The following is a 24,165-nucleotide window of genomic DNA, read 5'->3' on the forward strand; positions in this document are numbered from 1 at the left end:
CTCAAGACTTCCTCATCCAGAGCATCTCCCAGAGTGAGATCTAAGTGTGCACCTGAGCACACCCAACATATACAAGGTGGATGATAGGCCAGTCTGTAGCTGAAAATGGGCTTAATAGTTCCTTTCTTATCTTGAACAGCCATTTACTCAAACTTGAGAATCTATATCCTATTAAATTGATGCCTGTTCAGTCTAAATTCCCACATCACAGACACATTATCTAAGACCCAGCTCTTTTAAGTAACCATCCAACCAGCTGCTCCTTCCTGGTTATGGCCAGTGTTTGTTGGGCTTTCCTCTTCCTTGCCTTCCCAGGACCAATGGTAAAATATTTTTCATTGCAGGTCTGGCCTTGTCAACCTACTCTCTTCAGGCTGTAGAATCAGGCTTCAGACTGATTTTTTACTGAAATAATTTTTAAGATTACATGACTGTTTCACAATACGAGGTACAAGTGTACTTGTAGCAGAGTCACTATTTAGGGAATGTCATAAGCATAAAATAAATTCTAACAGCCAAGAACTAAATACTGTTTAGATGTTTATATCCTTCTCATATAGTATCATGTTAACATGATTTTATTTTTGTTTTGTGGCTACTCTTGCAACTACACAATTTTTAGAAATGAGGTTTCATGAGTTCACCTTGAAAAAAAAGAACCCCTCATAAAGTAAACAACAAATTTTGTTGTGTTCCTCTGTCACATGGATAAGTTGCTACAGGAAAACATACTTTTAATGTCAGTCACTGAATATCAGAATTGGTTTTTTATGATTAGCTGTACTGCAAACATAAATGCAAACCTTAAGTAGATCTGCACATTAGAGATTAATAAAAAGGTAGAAAATACAAAAGCTTCTGAACGTTTTTCTGGAGGACACAGTTTAAAAATGTCAAGGGCAAATTTGCCATGTAAAAATGGGGCAGAGCACTATACAGTCACTGAATTTTTAAGTTAAAAAAAACAAAAAAAACCCAAAAAACCCTAAAAAACAAGCTAGCAATCTCCCTTTTTATTGAAAGGTCATTGTAATGCAATAGGACACAGTAAGCAGTTGTGAAATTAAGCCCTCCAGAACCTGGTTGCAGCTTTGGAATGTGACCATTGTTGTGCAATGGAGTTTGTCACCATCATATGAAAACCCCATTGGGAAATACATCTTTTGTTTACCTGCTCATCACAGATAACCATCAACTGATTCACATTCTGTAGTATTTTACTAAGGTCTAAAACAATACCCAAACAGCAAACATGATCTTTTTCACTAAACACTTCTATTCAAGAAATTTTAGAATAAGTTTCATCCATCTTACATACAGAATGTTTTCTCTTTTTTTGTGTTTCTCTTTAAAGAGGAGGTATGTCAACAGGCTGTGAGCCTATTAAAAGCTTCTCCATTCTTGCTACCTATTTTTACCCAAAAAAAAAAAAAAAAAAAATACAATAATGATGTTGAGCTAGATATTCAGTGGAATATTAATCATGATGATGTCTCAAGCAGAAGCTTGACCTCTGCTCAGGAGGAACAAGCAGCAAAAGCAAATTGACTCACAGATTGAGAGCACATTGTTCTAATTACAATCTCAGTTCTCTGGAATTCTGGCGAATCTCGGGCACATCTACACAGGTGGGTGTAACAGAGCTCCTCTGCCGGTTCCCTTGGTTGAACTGATGGAGACTAGTGCTGATTCAGAATTTGTATAGCCACATTTGCATGGCACTGGCCTGACTAGATGTAGAGACAAGGCAGGCAGAGGAACCCAATATGTCTGCACATGTCTGTAGACACTCATCCTGAGGTGCAGACTTTCCTCATCTTACAGAGGACAACATAATAAAGAAGTTAATTAAACTTCTCAATGAGGGAGCTAAAGAGATACTCCGAGTTTATATATCAAATAAAAATACAGCTCCAGACTTATATTCCTAAATGTGGGTTTAGGAAATTAGCTTTGCAATATGCAGTGTTGATGCAGCAAGTTAACCTTCAGTATCTTAATTTCCTCACATAGCACAATTGATCTGAAATACACAAGCTAGTTATGCCTTAAAGGAGGAGTTTTTAACTTGTTTAGTGAAAAGTTTGTGTCTTCACTCCCATTGTCTTTGGTGACAACTGCCCCAAGACTAAGGATTCTCATGATTTGGAAGATCTTTTCAATTGCAAACTTCTGTTTGTTGTTTCTGATCTGCTGAGTTAATCTCAGGGCAAATTTGTCCCCTAACACATCAAAGATACACCTGCTATCAGAAGTACAAAAGGTTTGCCATAGATTTTAAATGTGTAATAAACAAAAAACAGAGGAAAAGAAATCTGCTAGACGAATAACTTTAGAAAAATGAAAGCACTTGGCAGCTGTTTAGAAATGAGCATTTTAACATTCAGACTCTTTTCAAAAGGTGACAGTGATTAACAGTTCAGTGATGCCACTGGATCTTGTATGACTATGCTTGTGAATCAACCTCAGACAAACTGCAGCAAAAAAGGGCTATTTTTAAGATTAAAGGCTCACAGGACAACCTTAGTCAGAAAGGTTGGTTCTAATAGGGCACAGTCACATAAAAATAGTGCAACAGACAAAGAAAAGTTTTTTCTGGCCATCTGTAGCTCATGCTGTGCAAGTAATTTAATGGCAAATTTGTTTAGTAATAACTATATTATTCATAACTCCATAGGAATAACGAATTACACCCTAAGCATCCTATCCATTATTACATATGAAAGAGTTCCTCAGCTTAGATGTACCCGATAAAATCAATTTGAAGGGTGGGGAAAAAAAGCCTCTACTCTGCAACTGAAAGCTGTGCAGGATCTGGATATATCCACAGAACCTAATTGGTTAGTCCAAAATTCCTGTCACTTTTCTCTTGACAACTCACAGACACCATGGTGCCTATACTGCACCTCAAGCACACTTCAAGACTCAGGGAAAGAATGCAGCAAAATCTTCACCCTCACAGCCTGCAGTGGTTAAGTGGGTATGAATTCTCTTAGCACTCTGCATGATTTACAGCTTTCCATAATGTGTTCTGTTTGCTCCATCATGTGAAAATATTAAAGAAAATCATCTTGGATTCATAACTGGAACAGCAAGTGATTTGAGAACTGAGAGTTTTCACCTGTCATTTTAAGATGCACAAGTAACAGGACGTTGGTTTCACTTCAACACAGTATTTTGTATGTATTTATGGTGAAAAAGTACTTTGTAATAAAGTTCTCGTTAAGTTCTAGACTATGAATCTATGTGTCAATCTAGAACTTAGCACATGGTTTTCTGCTCTGTCCTACAGACTCCACTGCCTTGCCCTTACTCTGTCAATGTGTGAACATGTACATGGAAACAGGGCATACGTGAGGGGAATAATTTGCTATAGCTTAACAGAGACATTACTTACATGACATGTACAGAGATGCCCAAGAGATATCATGCCTTAGGCAGCTCCAATCTTTCTGATGATCCTCTGAGCAGAAAAACCTCCTACACAAAGCTGTCTTTTAAAAGGCACAGTCTTACTCCTATCATAAATTCTCATGTCTATATTCTGCCCAACATGCCTGGAGGTGGGGCTGAGGCACAGCCTATTCAGTAGCTATGAAGAGGTTGCTAAAGAGCATATACCATGAGCAACTACTGAAACCATTTTAATAACAGGGATTTGGGGGTCACTCTCAAAGATGTAACACAGAAAAAAATCAAAATCCTTTCCCACTTTATACTTACTGGGCTCTTACACTTTATACTTATTATATGTTTGAAACAACACAATCATTCTTTTATTCTAGGTATAGGAAAATAACATGGTATCATTTTTAGTAAGATTGTTAGTCAGGAAAACAAAGGAAAAATACTTTAGCTTATTTAGTTAAATTTACTGAACAATTTTAAATTTTAAAGAGAAGTCTTCAGTGCAGCGATCACAAATTCATGTTGAAATGAGAAAGAAGAGTGCATATCAGGACAATGCTTAGGATGTCACTGTTAAACTTAATTAATCATTCTTATTTCTCTCTTGAGTCATCATAATGAAATTTTTTAATAGGGAAACCACTTCAAGAGAAATTTTTGAAGCTGATGTTCTAAGAGATTAGACAGAGAAAATGTTTTAGCTTACAAAGATCCTGCACAGCACATATTATTAAATGTACAGATGAACGTTGCTTACAGTCTCCATTTCCATAATCTGTAGTCAAACAAAGAGATACATAGGAAGCTTTCTCTACATACCAAGGGACGTGGGATTTTACATTTGTAGCTGTTTTGAACATACATTATTAATATTTTAGTTTGATTTTTGCTACCTCCTCTGAACACATGCAGAAGGTCATATGCTGATAGTGTAAGATTTTTCTTCAATTATCACAGAAATATTCTTAAGTCTAAAAAATATAGCTAATATTAAAGCATTTCCTTATCTATTGTTCTAATAAGTGGCTTTTAGTTAGAAATAACATTTAGGTGAAAGCAAAAATTTAGCATAATGAAGAGGGATTTTCGGCTCTGCTGGTGTATTTCAGGATCTCATCACATGGTTGCCTCAGCAAGTTGCTTTTGGTTTCAACCCTCTCTCATTACCCCTTCCCATCTGACTGAAATCAGCTGATCTTTTTAGGCATTCCCACAGTCAGCCAATGAGCTACCCACTGTCAGATACCCAGCACCATATTTAGGGTGTGTCTTTTACAAACAGAGGCCAATAGGAATGTAGTTGCCTCATTTTGTCTACCCCTTCAGAGCTGTCTGCCCTCCCATCACAAACCCTTGCCAACTCAAGAGAAAACATTCTCAGCCTACATGCTTAGCTTCCTGATTCCACATACGGCTTTGCTGAAAATGCAAATCAATAATAACAATAAAGGTATTTTTATATATATAAAATATATCTTGCATAATCTGAGTAAAATGTAATTAACTTTTAACATCCATGCAGTGATTTCATTATTGCAGCTAAAAAAAATAATTCTCAGAATCCATCTCTTCCAGAATGTCCAAGAAAAATACTCTTTGTTTCACCATTTTCTGATTCATTCGACTTTGGAAGAAAAATAAACACATTGCTGTGTTCAATATTGTTGCACAAGAGAATTCACAAGAATGAAATGTGTTCAAAGTTCCTAGAAAAAATGCAGCAATGCAGGCTGCCAACTTGTTCAATGTCAAGCTCTAGGCAGTATAGCAGGACTAGCAGTAAATGACTCATAGTGAGTCACGCTTTAGCTATTTTTGCTTTTAAAGTAATGCCAGGCACTGTGTTAATATTCAACCCTGAGTAAATTTAGCAATGCAAGAAAACAAGTGTTTCCATGGTTGCTCCTTCACAATGTTTATGGTATATACACAGCCATTAGGCACAGGAATTAAGCCAAATTAAGAATATGGAAATATTCCTCTTTCATTTACAACTGAATTTTGCTACACTGGGTTTCATGACTCACTCAGCTACTAGTTTTTCCAACTCTAACAAAAACGTAAAGCCACAGCTAGCACACCACCGTACTGTTAGTGGTCAATAGCCACTACTTTCCTCTAAATTACAGCTTGTGCTGTGTACACTGCTGAGCTGGAAGCATGATAATGAAGTATTTTTTTCAGGACTGGCAGGAAGGCGTCACTAGTGAATCTAAGTACATCCATCATGGGTAAAATGTTCTGTGACACTTCTAAGGACGAGCTGGCAAAGCTAAAGCCAAAGAGGATGACTGAAGGGAGGAAGGAGATTGTGGTATCACCTGAAAAGGGAAAGCAGCTCCAGAAAAAGGAGGAAGGATTGAGGTTGGGGAACAGCTGGGTAAAATGAGAGAAGTGGTGAGGAGAGTATGACAGAGCTGGAAAATATCTTTTCATGACATAGCTGCAATGTGACGAAACCCATATGTAGGCACGATTTCAGTACACCAATCTACACAGCCATGTTTTCTTAGGTGAGCAGGTATTTGTGGAATATGATTCCGACTAATGTAGACATCTGACAAAACAGATGTAGACATCAAAACTAAACTCTTCTGGAGATCAGAAAAGAATTCAATCTGCACTGTAGGAAAAAAACCAAAAACCAATACCTACAAAAATCCAAAGCAATGGATGCTGCAGCAAAGGTTAGGTGAATAGCTTACTTTGCCCACACTAATAACAGAGCTGCCAAATGACTACATATGATTGCTAGTTAAACTTTTTTGCTCCCATTTTAATACAGTGCTTTATTCATTAGTCTTAAATAGCAGTAATTACTATTTTTATTGTAGAAGCTGATAAAGCAATCAGAAAGCTTTTTTGTTTTTTCCCTCGAAGGAAACTCTAGCTTTTCTGCATGAAGTCTTCCATCCTGTGATAAGCAAGGATTGTTTTTCTGCATGTTTTCCCATCTAACTATAAGCTAGGCACATAGTTTATACTGGGAGCTTAGATAGATACTGATGAACAACCTTCCTGCAAAAACTTCTTTTGATTTCACTAAGTCTTGGATTGACCCTTCAACTTACAAATAGGAAGTGAGGGAGAATACCTCAGATCCAAAGAACTGAAGCAAACTACTAAAGTGCAAAATGACAAAAAACTCTGTTCCATGGTCTCCTAACCCTGAAAGTATCTATCTCCAGTAAGTCTCTCCCAGGTTCTCCAGGGATCTGAAGATCTGAGTTCTGTACTTGTTCAGAGCTGCCCCAGACTGAATATCTAAGAATACATTGTTTGTCTTGCAACCTCTGGCTCTTTCAAGCACCATTCAAGTGGAAGAAGAGAAGGTGATGATGGAGATGTACAGAGCCCAGATCTTTTGCTCCAAGTAAATGATTGGAGTACACAGTCATGCACTCTGTTCCAGTCCTCCCCAGCCCCTTTCCAGCTGCAGATGGTGGCATTTTGCTTCAACTGAAGGATTGCAGAGTGCCCTCTGCACACCCGCCTGCAGCCGAGGGGTTGCTGAAAAGCCTATGAGCAATGCTGTGGTGTCAAATTCCATCCCATCCAGCAGCATAACCCTGATGATGAGTAATGAAAATTGCTACAGAGGGCACGAGGCAGGAAAAGCCAACAGCAATGTTTTCCTGGTATCGTCCAGTCTCCAGTAATCCAGTCAAGGGAAGATCCAGAGAGGAGTCAACCATGTCATCTTCCTCATAAGGGCTTTTTTAGGTGCTTATTTGTAAATTTATTGTCATTGCTTCCTGGGAAACTGCTGTAGTCACAAGGCTATGGTATAAAATATAAGCACTCTCACCTTCCCTCCATTAAGTGCTTCTCTCCCTCAACAGGTATTTTTAGTGCCTGTTGGAACACCTGTTAAGCAACTTGTCTTTAATCCTAAAATCATTCACTGCAAGCCTGGTAACAAATCTACAACCACGTTTGAGATGATAAGACACGATAAACCTATCCACACTTGTAAAGTCAGATGCTATGTCTGAAATCAGGGCTAATAACTGCTGAAAGGTGACAACTTAAACCACTCCTCAGTTGTGACAAAACATCTGAATGCTCCAAGTCTGTTTAAGAGTAAGTGTAAACGCCTACAAAGGTGTTTGATTTCTTTGACTTTGTGCTAATGGAGATTGAAAGCAACATCTCTTAGGCTACCTGTGAGAAACAGTACATAGAATTAGCACTTCAGCTCCCTGATAACATCAGTAATCATCTGAGAGTCTGAAATTCCTAAATCTACAGATTAAAGCCACGGTCCATTTCCTCTCCAGCTACACAATACAAGCACAGGTGCTCAGTCTCACAGTAAGAGAGATTCATTACCTTTGTGTTACTTTAAAGTTGGCACATTTTAGTCAGCTTATGCAATCCTGTAATTGACATACAGATGTAAAGCACTCTGTGCTGATGGAACAGATTTGTCACTGAATAAAGCTGTTTGAGCAGGTGTGCCCTAGCCCTCCTCCTGGAATCCAAAACACTTAACTCGAGGCTCCGGCATCCAGTCTGAGATCCACAGACCTAAAAGATGGGTGTTGCAGTTCTTTAGTGCTTCTCTAGCTTTATTGCTCCATTTCAGCTCAACATCTAAGAGATTTGGGGGAGTGTGAAGATGATCTCCAGCATATTAATGGCATAAAATTCAAATTGGAAAGAAACCATGCTCTACTGTAAGTTTATTGGTGCCTACGGTTTTAAGAGGGAAATGAAATAATGTGGATATCAAAAATTACGGTAAGCAGCCAATGCACATGAATATGGAATTAGAGGATGTTTATTAATCTTGCTGTGCACTACTATTTTGCATGTTATTATACGTTGCAAGTATAGATAGAAAGTATAGAAAGGGAAATTCCACTGATTTCAGAGCTACACTGGCACTTACCAAAGCAATATCTACCTCAACCCACCACACATCTGAAGGACACACCAAAGAGCCATATGGGAAATAGTTTCAGGACCCATAAAAACTCCTAGAGTTTTACTTTCTCAGAACTGGAATATTCTGAAGTTACCGTGCAGTGTGATATGAACTGATGGATTATTATTTAGTCAGCATTATCTCAGAACTACTTGCCTGTTTCTCCTCAAATTTGTTTTGTCCCAGAAGTCAATACAAATTCATTACTTGGAGTAGTAGAGTTCTACTTGAATTTGTACTTCCACTGATCCTCGTGCATACTAATGGCACAATCCCACCATATAAATCACTAAAATGAACATATGGAAACAGTGAAGAACATATAGAAAGTGAACATAGAGAAAGAGAGTCCCTCCAGATAAATATTCAAGTAACAGGAAAAAAAGTCTAAATAAAACTAAGTTTTCTAATTTTAAAGCTCCACTAGGCTTTATTTTTCTTCTTCCTCCTCAATATACTAACTTCAAAATGAGAGCATCTAATTTAAAAATTTTGACACTGAGATGTTTTCTGTTGCACCCTTCTTTCATTTTTTTCTCCTTGGACTGTTCTTCACCTGTTTTCTTGTTCTCACACTTAAAATTTAATCTGTAAGGTCATGAAAAAAGATTGGAATCCTGTATCATCTGACTTTTAAATCTTTCTGTAAAGTGGGCAGCTAAAATTAAATGGCAAGTAAAATTGTACTTAGCTGACAGAGGCAGTCCTTTTATTTTCACTGCTCAGATTTGCAAAATAATAGGTATTACTACACCAGGGAAGAAGTGAATGAAAACTCTAAGTTAAATCACTAGAGATTTATTATCAGAAAGCAAATTTCCCGTAGGGTATAATATAGCTATTTAACATTCCTGGATTTTAGACAAAGTCAAGGTTTAGTACCTATCCCTATGCTTCTCACTCATTTGGAATTTATAAAACATTTCTTATGAGTTCATGTATGGTCACAAGCCATGAGATTTTATAAGTTTCCATGTTTCATAACTGGATTATCATAGACGCAAGAAATACAGGAACTGATTAAATCAAACTAAACTCCACTGAGGGAGAGCATGTCCATACGCCAGGGTAAAGTGCTGGAACAGGAACAATGAGCGAAAACTTGGTCACAGAATTATTTTGCTCAAAAGTTTCTCACCATCTGAGCAATGTTCTAAGGTTTATCATCATCTTTGCAAGAGAAACAAAGGAGAAAAAAACAATATATTTTAAGATTTTATTAGATACTGTGATTGAATGCAATATCAAGGGAATAGAAGCAGCATCTAGAAGCTCCTGACCTATATATTCATACAAACAGTAAAAATGTCATGTTGGTAGCCATCAATGTGCTCAGTTAAGAGAGAATTATCCCATAGCAGTAACAATAAATTAACCTAAGTATTATCCCTAAGTGTATAATAATAATAAAAAAAAAATATTTCCATGGAACACTCTATATACTTTCTAAATTTTATAGACTTAGTGTTGACCTGAAAGCCAGGCTGATATAAAACCAAGAATTACATCCTAGAAAGCCTTTTGCAATAGAATAAAATGTAGATCTTTAAAAAATATATGCATAGATTAGATGACAGACATAGAGATAAGAAGATCTTATCCTCAAGCACTGCTGATTAGAAGGGCAGATATTTTTAACAGGAGAGATGCTATATCTGATGCTCTTTCTGATTTAGATACATGCTCCCTCAGCTGAGTGCTTTACTATAGGGCTGAAGAGTCAGTATCTCTCAGTATTTCCTTCTGCAGTTGTTGCCATTTTTATATATAGTTAAATATCCTGTGGACAGAGGGAGAGAGAGCCTGATTCTAGAGTTACAGATCAATCACTTAGTAGGCTAAGAGTCAGTCAAGTTCTAATTTTAAATCACAAAGACTGAAACTCAGGTCTCTTATACTCCAGGTTACTCATAACGGAGAAGAGTTGTTTGAGGGGGTAGGTTGATTCCTCTTTCATTTTCACTCTGAATTACATGTCAGAGCTCTAAATGCCAAAGCAAGAAATTTCTTATTTTGATCAGTTTCATCAGAAAGGCAATAATTTCATCAAAGAATCCCTCACCAGGTGTATTGGCAATTGATGTTCTTCATTAATCCACGAACATGGTTATTAATGCAAGCTTCTGCATTTTTAGCAGAAAAAAAATGTACCCTGGAGAAGTCCAGATTGCAGAAGGAAACTTCTGATGGTTTCATTCATTCTGAAGTTGGTCTTGACAAACTAGCAAGGACAGTAGCTGCATTGGTAATTTTGCACTTTGGATATTGTTCTTGGGTACCATTACAGCTCCCATTGCTATACTAGTTGAGCATTCCATTTATCTAATTTGTTTTTCTAGCTGATCCTTCCAAAAACTCTTGAAATAGAGTAACATTACCTCATTCCATTATCACACCCTCATCTATTAATCCTTCAAAACTACAAGTGGGCTAACTCACTCCTGAGCAAATCAACCAGTTCTTTCCAGGAAATACCCAGACAGGACAGTCCCAAAAGGAAAAGCTACACCAAGTTTCTCTTCTCGGGATAGTCCTTATGCCCTACCCAGAAGTCAGCTCTCACCCACACAAATGCCTCTTGACATACTCATTTCACTCCTCTGGGGCTGCAGTTTGCCCCCTCAGCATCATCATGCCATGAAAACATTACTCTGGCACACTAAAACACACTTAGGTTATTACCTACAGTTCTTTGAACTCAGCAAATCTCAAAAACATGTTTTAGTGCCTCTAGACAAGCAGGGCAATTGAATGTTTTGCACTCAATTGGACATGGCTGCTTTGCTTCATAGGCTACCAGCCCAGAGCAGCACAGATATGAGCCAGTCCAGGTCTCTTCTTGCACAGTCCACAAACACAATACACCCAGACTTGAATTCCAGACATGGGTGTAAGGTCCAGACCCACAAAGATTTTAGGGACTTAATTCCCAGTGATCAGTCCTGAAATTAAATGATTCAATCTAAGATAACAAGAGGGTAACAAAGCAAAGACCTAAACTGAGGTTTCCTAAACTTCAAATGACCTTTCAAATGGATCCTCTTTCATTTCTTTACTAGTCAAGGGGCTGTCTGTAAGGGATTTTGCGTAAATGAAAAGTGCATATCCCACACACACCACTGAACTGTCATAACTCCAATCCCACCTTCAGCTGGAATTTTCAACACTTGTGCTGAAGTTGTTTTCTCATAATTAGTCAGTAAGGGGATTTTAATTTTTTTTTACATTGAAAATATAAGGAAAAATACATTAACATTACTTTTCAGCTGATTCTCTGCCATAAGAGCTAAGTATAGGGACAAAAATTGGCCAACTAAGAAATCAACTACAACTGAAGAGAAAGCCAGATCTGTAAATCAGTCATGTGACTCTATACAAATAACTTAAACTATTTCTTCAAATTTCACCACTGCTGTGTGGCAAGAAGTAAAATTAGCTTGCCTACCTCAGAGTGATGTTCTGAAGATTAATTGGATTAAACTCATCAAGCAATATAATACACAGTATCTTGTTGCAGCTTGTTTTCTTACCCTGCTAAAAGCAAATCAAAGACCTTAGTCTTTCCTGGAATCTGTGATAGACTGTTTTAAAAATTTATAAATAATTCCTTCCACAGCAACATTTTTTCTATCCCAAACTGTATCTAAAAAAACATTTTTTCACATTGTTATTTCTCAGCATATGCATAACTTAAAATACATGTATCAACAGGGCATACGGCATCTACTTGAACATTAAATTTAAAATCTTCTTCTTTCAAAATATTTGCTTATTGGTAACAACTGTAAATCCATCCTAGCAAAACGATACATGCTTTTTCCTTTCAAAGACTCACTGACATTTTTTTCTTTAGTGAAGAATGCAAGAAAGATTCTTACAACTGCAGAGCAGCTACTTTCCAAACTACATTACAGTGACTGGTTTCCTATGACAAAAACTTGCCTAAATTACAACTGAGTCTCAAAATTATTTGTCCCCTGTTAAAAAAATAAAAATCTTTCCTACATTTGCTAAATCCAGAACTCAAACTGTTTGGCATAACCAGCAATATTGTCATTCACTCAAATCTTAGCACTTTCCACAAAATTACTACTGAAGCATGCATCTATTGTGTTTGCAGAACCCACAGTTATCAAGGATTCCAAAGTGCACGTTATCAGCTGCTACAGAAGGGCTATGAAATCTGCCATCCTTTGGGCACCAAATGTGACACTAAATAACCTTTAGCAAATACTGTAGGGGCACCTTGGGTCACAGGAGTAGAGATTATACCTTCTGATTAGCTCTCCGTACAAAGTATCATAAATTTAAACTGATACATGGAGAATAAAGACAGATCTTACTTTCATTCTGTGAAGAAAGAAATTCTCATATTTTCTGCCAGAAGATAGATGCCTTTGATATGTGTATATGTATGTGTATATAAATATATATATATTCTGGCATGAAATAAAAAGACTCAGTAATACAACTTCAAACAGAAGGTAGGATTTTAAACTTACAGAAGACACAAAATGCAGAGTTACAATTCCTGCATGCTTCAGTTCCTATGGGCTCACTCCTGCAAGGCTCTGTCCTGTGGTCATGCTCCAATAAGGAAGTGAAACATGCCAGAAATCTCACTCATTTCAAAGTATCTATAAAATTTAATTTAAGTAACTTGTTTAAGCATTTCACTTAAGCATTTCTCCTTTGGAGATCACTAAGCACTTTGCAGATCCAGGATCCTTATGTCTAAGGAGAACACCAGTCATGTAGAGTTAAGTACACCAAAAAATTTCCTTACCACACATGCAATCACTTAGAACTTTGTGGTATTACCAAATTTAGTGAATACTACTCCAAGAACTCAGTTACTTGGAACAGATAACATAGCCACTTGGGGGTACAAGCAATGGTTTAAAAAAAGGAAAAATTAATCAACTCTCTTTTCTACTGCTTACAGTCTAAGAAGGTTTGAGTAGACAAATGAAAATGTTTTCCATTAAAAATAAGAAGTGGGAATTTAGGAAACTAAGATAGTTCTGAAAACAGACTTCAGAAAAATCACTTGCTGTTCACATAAAACCTGTCTGACAGTGTTTTGACACATATCAGAGGTGAAGATTTTTCATTGCTTCACCAACTCCAGCTAAAGTAGCTGCATAATAAAGGCTCACAGAGAAAAAGCCTGAAAATTGTCTGAATGATGAGCAGAGCAGAAACTGCTCTGAGGCACGATCTCATCCTTACTGCCACACAGATGTACTTGCCCAATTTCATTTCTGCACCTTGGCTGCTGCTGAAGTTCAAAGCTAAGAAGGTCTCCTTCCCACAGAACTGCCAAGGGAAGACAGGCTGAAGGTGATACAGCACCATTCTCCTCCCTGAGAACTAGAGCTACCTATGGCACAGGAACAACCATGCAGCTTCCCTTCATCACAGCGGCAGCAAATATCAAAAGAGAAAATATATTAGCTTAATTTTCTGTTTAAGGTAGTATTTAACTGCTTCACATTTTGCACCATACCTAAAAACTGTGTTGAGAAAGCTTTTCTCTTTCAAATCCTAGTTAATTTCTAAGTAGCAAGACAATTCCTTGTTCAGCTGTTCTACAATACAAATGTCAAAGTCTGCAAAAAAGATCCATAATCATTAAAGGTAACTCATCCTGGAAGGCAAATCATTTTAGTATCTACCCTATCTGCTCCTTTGAGATAGAAAAGATTGGGAAAAAACAAACAAACAAACAAACAAACAAACAGATAAAAGCCCCTCTGAGAAAACTTGGCAGGAATTTTTATGTTTTATCTAATTGAGCAATAACACCAAATTCCAGAAAACAGCTTAAAACCGAACTTCAACTATGTATGTGTTCTTGAAACAAGCCAGGAATTGTGAACTAAGTTGCACGTGGCAAGGCTTATAGTTGAAGACAAAATATTAACAAGTAGTGGTTTACGAAGTCATTTTGAAGTGTGTCCCAAAATCTGCAGACACATTATAAGATGTTGTTAAGATAAGGCCAGAATTGTAGGATTCACGCTTTTGAAATCACAACTCATACAGGAGAAGGTAAAGAATGCACAGATAACTTGGCTTAGGCATGAATGCTGAAGCTTTAACAGGATGACCTTAATTTCTTCTTACAAAACAACCCCACCAAAACCACATGTACATATGGTATATTTTGAGGTAAATCATCAGCTTATGGAAACTAGTAATGTCTTTTATAGATTTTATTAATCTTCAGCTCAGCTGGTATTGCAAGTCAAGTATTTGTAAGACAAATATGGATTTCAGGCAGCAGTACATGAGTGATGTCCTCAGATTTTTAAAGAATAATTTGTATTGTGTTTATTTAATTTGGGTTTCTTTTTTCATCAGGTCAGTCAGTTAGAACTTGGTCCCATAGCTCAAACTGAATGTAACACTAGAGCATACACCCCTTCCTCAGGCAATTACAAGGTGGAAAGTACATCCAAAGTCAGTTTCCAAAGTCAGTTATCAAGATTTTTATCTTCTTAGTTACAAACACCTGGAAATTAGAAATTACAACATAATGGTGGGGCAGTAATAATTTTATGGTTATGTAGGGAGTGAAAATTACACTGTTTTGTGGTCTGCAACTTGGTGTGTTCGTTCTTAGAGTAGTGCCAAGAGCTCTATTAAACTCAGAGATCAGTTTAAAATGCATGAAGATATGAAACAAATATATTAAGCCTTCCATCTCTAATTCTAGGAAGTCTTGAGATACCAGATCTGAAATTCACCTTGTCAAGCATGTCCTATAGATCTCTATAGGGAAGCAATTCAAAGTCTAGGGGAAAATTTCTTTCCACTAGTTTCACTGGATTTTAGATAGGGCTTCAAAAAAACCCAGAACTCAAGGAGAGCTCAAGGAGAACACCCAGAATATCATTTTCCAGTGGTATAAATCATTAATCTATGACTCCTGAAGTTTCTGAGATACCAGTTTATGTTGAAATCAAAATGTAAGATGGGAGGGATAGGTACAGGGGTCAAGGGACAGCAAGCAGAATAATATGATTTCAGAACATAATCATGATTGGGGAAGAGCAACACAAAGAGTGTCAGAACCCATGAACCTTCCAGTAATCCAGTAATCAGAGTGATACTTTAATGACTGCTATATGTGTGGGGCAATAAAAGCAGACAATTTTGTTGTGCTGCATAAATAACCAAACTGTTTACTCTCCAACTTTTCTGGTAATTTAAGCACAAATAAATTAAAATTTTAACACTTGAAAAATTACATTAATTTTTGAGTAAACGGATTTTAGTAATCTGCAGAGTTATCTGGTGCGTGCACAGAAGCTGTAAACCTGAGAACACATTCAGTAAGCATTTTCCAACAATACAGTTCTACGATTAAAGCAAAGGTCTTCTTAGTGTTGCAACACATCCTATGTTGTGAAACAGGAGCAATTTGTTTAAGTGACAAATGAAAACAGCTTACCTAATCCTTTTAGGAGATCCTATCAATTCAGAAAATAAATGTGAAAGGTCTTCAAATGAAAAAGCCCACCTTACCAAAAAAATGTGTTTTTCATGATATTTGTATTCAAACACAGCAAGAGCTGTGGGATTCTAAATAAAACTACCAAGGTAATTGCACTGGCTTTTTTCAACACAGATATCAATTTAAATAAGTTTTTAAGAATACTCACATCAGTTTGAGCCACAAGTGGCAGTTCTATATTTCAGAGCAGTTAGTCAGATCTTACTGCTTAGCATTCAACGGATTGTTTTTAAAAAATCTGACTTACATTGTTTTTTCATCTCCTTAAGTTGATCCTTAAAATATATATATTTTTCATTCCTTTGTAAATCTGAGTCACTGTTCTTGCTCTCCATTTCAAGGAATTTTTCTTGTGCCAAGTTTTCTAAATCTGGTAAATTTTCTGGTTTTTCTTGTTTCACCTGTAAGGAAGAAGAAATAGAATGTCTTCATTATGGCACATTTTAATACAAAGCAAAAGACATCAATCAGAACTTCATTAGCATAATCTCAGTTTCTTTTGACTACAGTTAGGCTTCCTGCTCTGAAGCCATAACCTCCAAGTAATTAATTTCAGCAAAAATAACTATGAAATGTAAATATTAGCTTCTCAGTGTCATTTAACTAATTTTCTAGGTATTTGTCACACTAGCAAAAGGGAAAACTGAACCTTGCAGTCAAGTGCACCTCTGTGAGGGGTGAAGGTAAACATGTTAACAGGAACCAGTGTAACACATAACCAGAATGAAACCAAAGTATACAACTCTGTCCATAAAGCAAGAATGTAACAGAAAATCTGAAATAACTTTTGTTAAGAGCTTTGTAAAAACCTCCACTCGCTCATCACTTTGGAATCAGGTTTACCGAAGTCTATAATCTACATGTAAGATTAGTATGATAACAACAGCAAGAACACTACAGCTAATGTGAAAGGAAACCACCTCCATTTATTTGTGCTGTGTGAACAAGAAGCATTAAGCCTTACAAGCAGGCAAAAACACAATTTCTTGAAAAGCACTTATTTACAGCAAATACATCTGGAATGATATGAAGAATAAATACCCAGAAAAGGGAAGTCATCACACAGACAATATTAAGACATTCTAAGAATGCAAAAAGCACTTTGGGAATCCCCTAAAATCAATAATTGGAGTTTCCTGTTTCTCAAGGCAACATTAAATTCTGGGGAACTGTAACTTTGACAGGCCTTCATAAGAACCAGCTTACAGGTAGTAGGGACTGTGCTGTGCAGTGAGAATAAGCAACAGCACCAAGTCAGGAAGAATGCTGTCAAATACTTAATGCTAAGAATTTTCTGAACCAGAAAAAGGCCACTTCTATCCTAAAATCATGTCAGAATATGACAATCTGAAAAAAAGGAGGTAAGCACCATTTCTGCTGAGCCACTCTTCCCCTACCACACACACGAAATTCTGCCCTTTACCAGACCATGACACTATTCATTGTGAAAGACATGAAAAAAAGGACCCAACTGAGGAAAAAAACCAGTCCACTTCCTCAAATAATTTACAGGTTTGAAAGTTTACAGAGACCTTGGAAATCCTTGGAAATTAAGTGTTCACATAAAAATTGACTTAGTAGATACATAAAATGAAAAAATACCAAACCAACTTTACTGTCCCTCAGGCAAAGTAATCCACAGAACTATTACTTCTCAAAGAGCAAAGCCAGTTTGGCACATTTACTTTCAGCAGACACAAGTTGCAGCATGAAGAAAAATATGAAAAAAAACATGCACTGCCAGGTGATAGCATGAAGTTTTCAAAGGCACCTGGAGATAAAAAATCACCTAACACAACATCCAGCTGTAAACAAGAAAGACTCAGTAACACTTTGGTACCAAAGGAGCACAGTGAATATGAAAGACCAGCAGCACGTCATCAGAGATGCTTAGACTGCTGCAGGAGCCAGACAGGACTGGAGTCCTTACCCCATGAAACCTGACCCTTTGGTAAAGGAAAACAGAGCATCCTGGGCCCAGTGCAGTGAGGACAATCATACAGACTGAAATGGTTTGCCTGTGCCAGCATCACAGCACACTGCTGCAACAGAAGGCCTATCACAACCCCAGCTAGCATTGTTCAGTACTCAGCTGGAGAAGAAACTTGGCTATAAAGTGTATGCAAGAACAAAAAGGCAGTTACTAAATCAAAATTCATTTAAAATCCAAGACATCATAAAAGAATGCTTTGATGTGGACTCATGCAGTGCAAACATACTCCTTTCTGCAACATCACGCTGTTTTTACCAACATTCTGTCTTTAACATAAAAATAACATGTAGACACACACAAGAATAGTCCAAATAAAAACCCACCACTAAGATCTGCCCTCATGACAAAAGAGAGCACTATGGCCAGATCCCACATAGGAGATCCAGCTGTGTATACTAAAAATAACCCTGAATTGCTTCTAAGTTGATGAGACTGGCACGAAAAGTAAAATAAATTATGTGGACATTCATCACAGGCATCCATCACTAGTAAAGACAATGTCAATAATCTTTTTCTCTCCATAGGGACCACATTACACATTGACAGAGTTACATCAGGATCTCTTTATCTTTTCCTTGACTCATGGAAGATTTGAGTGCAGATATGCATCAACATAGCATCTTCAATCATACCGTCAGACTGAGAGGTGAAAAGAAGGGCACAGCCAATGTTACTTCAAACAGTGATTCTCAACTCCAACTTCCAGAATTAAAAGACTTACACATATGAGCAGAAAAAAAAAAGGCAGGAACTGTAACTTACAGCATTATGCTACCAAAAGGACATATGTTTGAGAAGGTGCATTACATCACTCTGTGCCAGTACTACCTCACCTCAAGTGCTGTGTGCAGTTCTGGGCACCACAATGTCAGAATCTGTTGGTGAGCAGCCAAAGGGGGGCCATGGAGATAGTAAACAGTTCAGATGAGTTGTATGAGAAATGGCTGAGGGCAGCCCAGAGAAGAGGAGACTGAGGGGAGAACCTCATTGCAATCTGCAGCTTCCTAACAAGGGGAAGTAGAGGAGCAAGTACTGACCTCTGCTCTATGGTGGCCAGCAATAGGACCCAAAAGAATAGCATAATGCTGTGTCAGGGGGATTTAGACTGGGTATTAGGAAAAGGTTCTTCACCCAGAGACTGGCCAGGCACCAGAACAGGCTCCCAGGGAAGTGACCATAGCACCAGTCCTGACAGAGCTCAAGAAGCGTTTGAATAATTCTCACACATGGTGGGATCCTTGGGGGTGTCATGTGCAGGGCCAGGAGCTGGACTCAATGACCTCTTTGGCTCTCTTCCAGCTCAGGATACTCTTATGATTCTATGACAGGCACACAAATAAACTTTGTCTGTACCACTGTGGAGCTACAAAAATTTGCATGAAGACATCTTACTAATCTCAAGAGAATGCTTACATAAAACTCTCTCTCAGCACCTAACTAATCACACAGCTTGCTGCCATAGGTCTATCAAAGTAAGAGCTAGCTTGCTATTTGTTAAGGGCAACATAAACAATTCCACCAGCTATCAAGAGGAAAAAAGGTTAATTCACACCAGCTAGATTCCCAATAGCAATATATTATTAGATTGTGAGGACAGCCCAGCAATGCAGCACACATAACAAAGGCTGAGACAACCACCTCATACAAAAACGTAGAGTCAGATGTGAGAGATGCTCAAAGAATGCACTTTCTTGTAGTTTAACTTCTTTCATGTTTCCAATTTAAATTCAGTTTCTGTTCACCTCCACATGATTGCTTTCATTAAAATGATTAGTAGAGACACCATTCCTGACCACACTCACTACAGTAGCACACACATGCTATTACTGAAATGCCAGGTAGACCTTCTGGAAGGTCAACACATCACAGGTGAATAATAAGGCATGTCCATCCACTATAATAACAAGCAAATACATTTTGCTGTGCACAAGTAATTTCTCTTTGGTTCTGTATATCCTATGCCTTGAAGAGGGTTAGAATGGTCGACACAACATAATATGATCCTCACAGTGGGACAGAATTACAACATCTGATACATTACATCAGCACAACACCTTTACAGGTTCCCTAGAGTTTTCTTTAGCTCTCACCACCCACCCACTCCTACTCTACAGATTCTTGATGGATGTAGGAATGATGAGATCAGCATAACAAAATGTTTCAGGACAATACAAACACAGTGTATAGCTAAGGGACAAGGCAAAATTACCAGTGTTCAGGGCACCAAGTTGGGGTCTTCTTGGTCTCAGCAGCATGTCTGATTAATGTTTACCAGCAGACGTGAAGTCACTGACATTTTCAATTCCTCAGAATAAGTTACTTCACATGAGAACCGTGGAAGACACATTAAGCAAACAACTGTTCATTTAGCAGCACTGTCAGCCAAAACCAGCATGCTAAGTAACACCTTGCAGTCATTAGTCAATCCATTGAGAGCCACATCGATTTTGAAATGGGGTGGAGGCATACACACCCTACAAGGCATCCTGGAAATTACATGTAACGATGAACTGGGAGTGTTCAGGACATATGGTGAAAAGAAGTATCAGTCACAACAGCTTGTTTACAGCAACAGAAAAAGCAAAAGCATCTGCTATGCCATACCAGCAAAGAACCACACAGGTTTTTACATGAGGGCTCAGCAATAAGAGAGCAGACATGTTATATATAATATACATATATGATCTACCAGCAGTCCGGATAGGAAAACACATTTGCAAATGCTAAACACATAATTTTTTAGCAAAACGTAGCTGTAGTTTAATTATCAAGAGATGCATTTACTCATGGCCTCACACCACAACACCTCGCAGAGCCATACATGCAAAGGGGTTTCTGTGTTTAACAGGCAGTGCTTATGGAATGAGCAACTTCATGACTTGTCTTCTGCCAATATCTGTCTGTAAGGATACACCTTTCTCTCACGGATTCTTCTATTGGGAGTGTGTCTATTCTATGCCTAAACTGTTAAAACTATGCCTCCAAAAATCAGGCCTTTTGAAAGGCTTGCAGAGCCTAAGGGAAGAGTAAATGCAGGGTATTCCAAGGGACAGTCCGGGGAATTTTTCTTTCATCAATTACCATAACCACCAAGTCAAAAATAAATTACTCTGTTCCAGACCAATGTCAGAACGAGTAAGGTCAAAGGTACCATAGACTAAAATCGAACCAGTTTGCGGTATTAGTCTCCATACAGTGAAGGATCAGTGTCTATAAAGGCACCAATTAGCATAACCCTGCATGCTGCATGGCAGCATTTAATAATTGTCCTGCCAAGTCCCACTTCACAAACATTAAAGAATTTAGCCTCAGACACCCATTGTGACACATACCATGTATTTTACAAATGGAGAGGCTGTGGCATTAAGAGATTAATAACTTGGCCTAAGGTTGTACAAGGAGACTGCGGCAGAACCAAGAATAAATAAATCCCAGTTCTGGGCTTTGAGCATAAAGCCATCCTTTTACCTTCTCCTTTAGCCGAGGGAAAGTTCAAATTAAACATGTGCATTTGGTTCACTCTCTATAAAGAGGACTGAAACAGCTTGTGGCTGCTTGGCAAACTTTGTGATAAAAGAACTGCGTTCTGCCTGTCACAGAAATGCTCCACTGGTCTTTGCATTGCAGTGGTTCAGCATGTGACACTCCATAGTTATACTTTAGCCTTTTTGTTCTTCTCTCTCTAGCACAGAAGTCCTTTAGCTGCATATTTTTATCCTGTCACTGTTACAAGGTACTCTTTCTCAGGGCTATCTTTTATGTCCCTGGTATTCGGAAGCTTGCCAGCACCATCCATTTTATTTCTCAGAAATTTCTTGCCATACCTGAACCATGCTGCAGTTTCCTCAAATCTGTGATACAATCTACAAAATAACTATCTTTCCAAAGAAAGAATTCAGAATTCTCACCGTATGCTTTCAAACCATGCATTATTTGTTCCCTGTAATTTAATTTCTGCAAAATATGGACTTCTGAAGTTTAATTTATGGATATTATAGACATTTGAGTTTTGTGAAGTATAGAAACACTCCTGTTTACTAATGAATTTTTTAAAGACCAAGCAGGGCAGAATTCCTTCATTTTGCAGATTCTTTGTTGTTTCATTTATGAAAGGGAGGGGGATTAGTCATCAGTGCTATAAAGCTCAGAAGTATGTAGTTATTTAGATATTTGTATTCTTTTGGGACAGCACAAAAAAGGATATGGTGATGTTTCCACTTAACTCCAAACTCAGAATGATTTAGACTGTATTTACACTACAGCCATGTGCCCCTACACATGATTATGAAACACTGACAGCAGCTGCATCTTTTGAAGAAAAACTGCTTCTAGTTCCTGCTGGGACAGGATTTCTTACCTTGTGAATTTGCTTTTGTGAAGGAACTCCATCAATTTTTCAGACAGCCAACTTCAGGTCCTTCAGGACTAGGTGTGCCAGCCTACCACATCCTATGAAGACCCAGTTCAGAACCTGGGAACCTCACATCTTCTGAACTGACATCACTTTCTAATGTCTGAACCAGACATGGACATGTCTAAATCAGTTTATTTCAGAGAACAAATGCCAAGAATTGGCTGGCTACAACAGTAATTATGGACACTGTCAAAACAGCCTCTCTGAGCATCTCCTACCATAGAGGAAGGAACTATTCTTCCTTTATTTATCTCTGCTATGCAACAAAAGAAAACAGAAATGCGTGTCACCTTTCTTTCTTGTTTGACAATTTCTACATCCTATTATTTCATCCTTACCTTACTAAATAATTTATTATTACAAATATGCAGCCTTTCAACACACATTTGTTTTACCTCAGGGTAAGTCAAAGTTTGCTGTGATTATTTATTATAACCATTTTTTTTTCACTGAGAGGGAAAATAACATGGGAGCTAAGTAAATTTGTGGGTTGAGTCACCCATACACTTTGTGAATCATGTGAGAACCTACTGTGAGTCACCACTGTAACTGAATCAGGCTGCAAAATTTCAGCTCAACCTAAACAGTAATTTATTATTCTTCAATGGCTAGATTCAAACCCTTAGCAAATATCAGATCATTTGTCGGTGCACAAATAAAACACTGCACTTGGAAACATCTGCAAGGACAGTCAAAAAGGATATCATCATTCAGCAGGAGGAGCTGCAGTATGAGCACAGCTCAGCTGCAGCCAGGATTGCCTAAGGGCCCACATCTGATTCAGGAGATTCAACACCTCTGTACATCATGGCTGCAGGGCTGGGACTCTGGTTGAGCAACACCTTTGCAGACTGTTGTGAAATACCAAGAGAGGCAGATTTCTAAGGGCTGACCCACACTTATGACACATACTGCCTTAATAAACCAGGCCAGCACAACAGAAAATCGCTGTCAGCACAATTCAAATATCCCAAAACTCTGCTAAAGTAACAGTATGAAGGTGAGGCAGGGTTCCCATGGTTCCAAAACAGCACATCAGCATAGTTGTTGTAGCTAGGATGTCCCCAGAATAAAACTGCTGTACCTCCAACAGTTTCCTTTCCCTACTTTAAACACAGCTGCACATGTTCAACCCTTAAAAAGAAAGTAAGCACTGAGGGGCACACACTGCTTCCAGGCATACTGGGGTGTATCCAAGCGAACTCTCACAACTCCTGGCACTCGACAGTCATTTCAGCAAGGCTATTAATGGACTTTGGTCACCCTGGTTGCTTTCTGTCTCCTGTTTAGAAAGGAACCGTATCTATAGAGGGATTAATGTAAATGAGCACCAGGTGGAGAAACAAAACTGCCTATGTGCATGCAAAGTTTACAGCTTGAACAGCATCTCTGGGGGTTCCCATATGTTAGAAGTTTCACCCCAAGCAAAATCCTCTAATCCACACACATTTAAACAAAAAAAAATTCCACCTGTTTGTATTTTCCCCAGTTACTGACTATGGTAGAGAGAAGATGCTGAACACCCTTTTGTTTCTCTCCAAGACCCTTCATGCAATGCTTTTCAAAGTGCAAAGTGGTAAAAATAAGCAACAAAAGGGGATCTTATTGAAAAAACAGTATTAAAACTACCTACCAGTAACGTAAAAATGGCTCACAAAAACAGCAGTAAATGTGCTTTTATTTATTAAAGGTGAGGTTTTCCCAAGGTATCAAAGTGAAGAAAGCTCATGGATATTTAGCACCTTAATCCTTTCAGCATTTCTGAAAGCCTATCATTTGCTGTAAGGGTTGGACTAAATATTCTTGACAAAACAGAAGTCCGTCTTCATCTTGTTTTCCATATGTTTTTTCCTATATATTAAATATGAATACGACAAAGCAAAAACTTCTACAGTATT

General features: G+C 37.9%; 1 protein-coding gene across 1 annotated transcript in view; it reads right to left on the minus strand.

The window, feature by feature from the left end:
* The window catches only part of NSMCE2 (NSE2 (MMS21) homolog, SMC5-SMC6 complex SUMO ligase), a 125,722-nt gene that overhangs the window by 50,131 nt on the left and 51,426 nt on the right, over positions 1-24,165 (minus strand). Inside the window, exon 4 of the mRNA XM_056483079.1 lies at positions 16,108-16,261. Within this exon, the coding sequence (XP_056339054.1) occupies positions 16,108-16,261 (154 nt within the window). The remainder of the gene's footprint in view (positions 1-16,107; positions 16,262-24,165) is intronic.

The sequence above is a fragment of the Oenanthe melanoleuca genome, chromosome 2 (assembly GCF_029582105.1).
Source record: "Oenanthe melanoleuca isolate GR-GAL-2019-014 chromosome 2, OMel1.0, whole genome shotgun sequence".
NCBI classification, from domain to species: Eukaryota; Metazoa; Chordata; class Aves; order Passeriformes; family Muscicapidae; genus Oenanthe; species Oenanthe melanoleuca.